The sequence below is a fragment of the Humulus lupulus genome, chromosome 7 (genome assembly GCF_963169125.1).
Source record: "Humulus lupulus chromosome 7, drHumLupu1.1, whole genome shotgun sequence".
In the NCBI taxonomy this organism is placed as follows: Eukaryota; Viridiplantae; Streptophyta; class Magnoliopsida; order Rosales; family Cannabaceae; genus Humulus; species Humulus lupulus.
Window position 1 is genome coordinate 52,634,396 of NC_084799.1, and position 5,307 is coordinate 52,639,702.

Genomic DNA, 5,307 nt, shown 5'->3' on the forward strand with positions numbered 1-5,307 from the left:
TGGGATATATTAAAAAAGAAAAAAGATAAAATACCCTCTAGTTGTAGAACTGATTTAAAGACTTTAAGCTCAAACTTGTCATAAATAGTTGAACTCTTTTGGTCTTTTTGTTTAAAAAAAATAAAACAGAACAAAAAACAAAGGCACCGAACTTTTCTGCGTAATTTATTGGCAAAGATACCAGTCCTAGTGTGGAAGAAGTGAACCACGTAAAATGTCACACGTCTCTCTCTCTCTTTTACTATATATATTATCATTACTAATCATACTTTTACTTTGTGTTTTGAAAACCTTTCTTATTCCACTGGTTTCAATCATTATATATGAGTAATTAATACGTAATGATTCTTTTTTTATTATTATTCATATAAAGTAATGTGACTTGTGAAATGCTCATTCACGACAACAATAGATGAATAAAACTATATACTTTAGGAAAATTCTCCATTACAAGTGTGTATTCTTTTTATCCCTGTATGTTTTCGACAAGTTATCTTTAGAATCCTTATTTTTTTATATGATTATACATACAATGTAGTTCGGTCTCCAAAATAGAATTCAAACATGTGTATATTTTTTGACACCATAAATTATTTGAATTTTTTAAAAAATTAGTAAAATATTTGTTGTAATTACAATTTACACTGAACAAAAAATTAGAATTATAGTACTTGAGAATTAACCTATACTTTATAATGAATATTCCCATACCATCACACAGCCAATTATAGCGCGCATGGTGAAGACATTTTTTTAACCTAAGAAAAAAAATTAAGGCAGACAAAGAAAAGCATTTCCTTCCAGACAGTTGGCTCGGAGTAGAGAAAAACATGAAAGAAGAACCATATCTTCATTTCAGCAACATAAAAAAGCTTTATGCATTTACATTTATGCATACACATATATTTATATTATTATATTATATATAACAACTCCTATACTTCAGGAGGCTTTCTTTAGTGGGGGGCATTATCAATCGCAGAAGAAGCAGTCATATTAGATCCAAAGAAATTTATTTGCAATTGTTATAGTTGGGTCGCAGTATTATTGATAGAATTTCAGAAAACTGAGGTCGTTTTGATGGGCAATTGTTCCAGCACTTTGTCATTAAAGACCTCAGCATTTGTGGACAGTCCTTTGGAATGTCAGGTCTAAGGCCACAAGCAGCTATTCCCACGGCTGCCTGAACCGGCGAAAATGCTGAGTAGGCTGCCTCGCCGGTCACCATTTCCCAGATAATCATCCCAAAACTATATACATTACTCATCCAAGTCTCTGTCACACACTCTGGATCACCCGCAATTATCTGAAATCATCAACAGGGAAAGCCAAAAGTGATAAATCCTATGTTCTCTTCCATAATTGCATTTATTTTTACTAAAACTAAACACTGTTCCAAGTCAATTGTGATTAGAAAATATTATAATGAAAATGACAGGAACATGCTAAGGGAGGAAATCAGGAATATTTACTAGTAAGCTATTTTTGAGATAAGCAAAGAACATATTTGTATAGACCGGTTTAAGATACTTGCCTTACATCAGCTATTACATAGTGCAAACCGAATGATCCAAAAGGCAATCATCATAATATAATATTGTTATCATAGAGCTTAGGAAGTTTAGAAAAACTTATTTGTAGGTTGGACTTGGACATAAACTACACATGCGCGCACAGGTTTTTTTTTTGGCATAATTATATCCAAGCAAAAACAAAAGGTAAATCCCATGAACAAAAATGATGTTAAAAACTTAAAAGCTCCATTATGCGGGCTCCACAAGTACATATACATAATGTGCTGAAAGTAGCATTATCACAATTAAACCGAATTGTTTAGTGGAAGACAAAAGAGTGCTTAAATAAAGGTAAACACTATAGTATTGAAATGTAAAAGTAATAACAATTATGAAAACATGTTACGCATGCTCAAACAATTATGTCGGGTTAGTGACATAAAGACCCTTTTTTCGGCGAGTATATAGTGATGGTGAGAACTTTAGTTGCATTCAATGGATCCAGATAACATCCTTGAGCACATAATACAACCAAGAAGAACTTTTCCTAACAAACAAAATTGTCTCAAAAGCTGGTGTGGCTCATGGATGTATTCCTAAGAAAAGTAGCTCCTAATTTATTCATAGCTCAAGAGGGCTAGTGTAAGTCACAAATGAAGTCACTTCCACCTTTAAATACTATTATAGTATTATATGAACTATGTTTAGTTGCCATTGCTGTCCAAGTGCCCATATTCTAATGTACAAATAGTCTCATCAATCAATTTTCTTAGACAATCGGGATGGAATAAAATATTAGTTTCCACGCACTCGGGTGTAGATAATAGGCAAATAAATTTGGTTCAAATGCATCAGACGACAAACAAAAGAACACCGCTTTTGAGTAAACCTAGAATGATTTACTAGAATGATTATGCAAAACGTACTCTATAGGGGGGTTAAGTTTCGTACTAGCTACCTGGATAAGAACATGAATTACGAATTGGCATTATCATTGATGACTAATAATGAAGTTATGGATTGTGAAAAAAAAATGAATGAAGATAAACAATAAACAAACCTCAGGAGCAAGCCAACGATAACCATCAGTCTCATACTCCAATGCTTCACCAACACTCTTGCAAACAGCTACTATGCCCATGTCACCTAAGCAAGCATTTCCTTGCTTATCCAATAAGATCCTCTGTGTGTTGAGATCTCTGTAGGCAACTCCATGATCATTCATGAACTTGATCCCTTCAGCTACATCAGTAGCGATTCTTACTATTTCCTTGCTCTGAATCTTCTTGCTTTTAAGCATCAAGTCATAAACTGATCCACCTTCCATCAACTTTGTCACCACGCACAATCCATGATTCTCATCAACACAAACGCCATGGAACTGCAAAATGTTCTTGTGCCCACAAGTCATGAGTTCCAAAAGATCCTTTCTTAGTTCAAAGTTGTATGAATTACCCTTTTCACAACCTTTGAGCTTCTCCATTCCAACCCTCTTTCCCTTGTAAACACCCTTGAATGAATTTGGTCCAATCTGGTCAATAAACTCAAGATTATCAGAGTTCAATAGCCATTTCCCTATTTCATCCCCACCTGATTGAACCGTCTGCCACTCGTCAACTGACACTACAAAAGATGAGGTGGGTAAAGGCATCTCAAGCTGCACTTTTTGACTCGGATTGTCGATCCCATTTCTACCATTTTGGTCACCAACGTCCTCTTCCATCTCTCCCGATTCTCTACCTTTCCTGTTCTCCTCTTGACACCCACAAAGCCCAAAAGCGAACTTCTTTGAGGTTTGTTTAGGCTTCTTTACAGCTGATTTCAAAGCGGATTCAATCCGGGTCTTAAAGGTTTTCTCCTGTCCAGATTGAACCAGAAGGAGAACAACACCAAGAGTAGATCCTTTCTTCTCAAAGATCTGTATCTTCTTGCAGCAAATAGACGCACTGTCTAGTGCGCCGGACATTACCGGCCATGAAATAGATGAGTTACACGCAAATGTAAGCCTGAAAACACACCCCTGAATATCATCTTCAGACACTTCTTGGATCAATATAGAAGGGTGGTCATCCAAAGCCGCCTGCTCTAGCATTTTAATATGGAGAAACACCTCTTTGATATCAAACCCTTCTTGAGCGTAACTGTTCAAAATCACAGAAAAACAAAGTAAATTAGCCAAATTAAGACACCCCAAATACTCTGTTTGGATGCTAAGAAAACGGTAGCACTATAGTTTAGAATGGAATCCGAGAGCTTTCTAATAAAAACCCAAATTACTTTGATACAACTATTTCGCTTATGTTATAAAACAATCTACTAAATTTTTCAATCTTATCAACCGGGTGCAATCTCATTTTCTTTTCTAGGCCACCATTTTCTCTGCAACCAAACATCATTAAAACTCAAAACAGAAACAAAAGAAGAAGAAGAAGAAAAGCTCCACGTTAGACCAAGTTCAAACCGAACCTGAGTGGCAACGAATCGTAATGCTTGCGAATATTGGAGATAAGCTTCTCCGGTAACTGACTACCAGGATAAAGCTGCGTGAGGTTCCGTACAACACCACACCAAACGACCTTTCGACAACTCTCGATCTTGGCCGACGACGTCATCTGATCCCGAGCCGAGTCCAGATTCAACGAGTTCTTAAGCGAGTTTATGGCCTCAGACACGTTCCGGCCCAACTTCTGAATCCTCTTCTGCATAGCCGACGAATCCTTCACTCCTGGACCGGAAGAGCTCTCCGGAACCAAACCTTCTGATCTATCCTGGGTCCTCATTAGAACTTGTTCCACCAAGTCCTCGTCAGTACTAGCTCGACTGGACCAGCACTCCAAGGCTGCAGCCATGGCTGAAAATTTAAAATCTCAAACCCAAATGCTAGTCACTCCTCTACTCCAAAACCGTTTTGGAAAAACTACCACTATCTATGATTCATTCATCCAAAAACTGAACGCCATAGACATAGAGAAAACAGGGTACAGAGAGGGAGAGAGGGAGAGAGGGAGAGAGAGAGAGTCAGGGAGTGGTTTCTTTCAGAATTCTCAGTCTTTCCATAATTTTTTTTCTCTGACAAACTATAAAATAAGGAAAGTACATTAAATAAATAAAATAAAATCAAGGTTGTGGTAAAAGGTTGTAAATTTTGTCCAAACATAAAAATAAAAATTGTAACTAAAATAAAAATGAAAATTACTTATAAAAAAAACAAATGGTTCCCAACTTTTAAAAAATTCTCTTCATGATCTTCGTGGCCAAATTATTTGGCTCTTTTTCTTTTCTTTTTTTGTCACACTTTTCATGATAGATGGAAAAATCATGTGTTGGTCTCCTTACCTGAGTTTTCAATTGTCACTTTTTTTTATTTTTTATTATTATACTATAATTTTGTTATCTAAATAAAAGGGAAAAAACATGAGACGCTTACGTGTACCTTTGAACACTAGCATTTCAGGCATTCTTATGTTTAAAACGTTGATTGTAGCCATAATTTATCTCAATAACAAAATATATATTAAAAATAAGAGTGATGATAAGTAAAAGCATAAACTATTACATAGTTATGGGATATTATTTTTTAAAATAGTAAATTTCAGTTTCAATTAATTATATTCATCTAAATTAAACTGACACTATTATTTTAAAATATAGTGTTCATTACTTAAATAAATATTTTGTATGCAAATATCATTATTCTAAAAATAAATAATTTAAAATCACATAAATAATATTTTGTTCATTACTTAAAATAGTTTATGTTAAATATAATTGTTGAATTGAGGGAAGAAAAATT

At 34.8% G+C, this 5,307-nt stretch overlaps 1 protein-coding gene across 1 annotated transcript; it reads right to left on the reverse strand.

Annotated features, from left to right (window-relative positions):
• Window positions 1-668: 668 nt before the first annotated feature.
• LOC133792716 (uncharacterized) lies at window positions 669-4,566 on the reverse strand. Its single transcript, XM_062230622.1, has 3 exons — window positions 3,981-4,566; window positions 2,575-3,655; window positions 669-1,306 (listed from the first exon to the last, which is right to left on the reverse strand). The coding sequence occupies exons 1-3, from the start codon at window positions 4,361-4,363 to the stop codon at window positions 1,013-1,015; spliced, it is 1,758 nt and encodes a 585-aa protein (XP_062086606.1). The 5' UTR covers window positions 4,364-4,566; the 3' UTR covers window positions 669-1,012.
• Window positions 4,567-5,307: the final 741 nt, after the last annotated feature.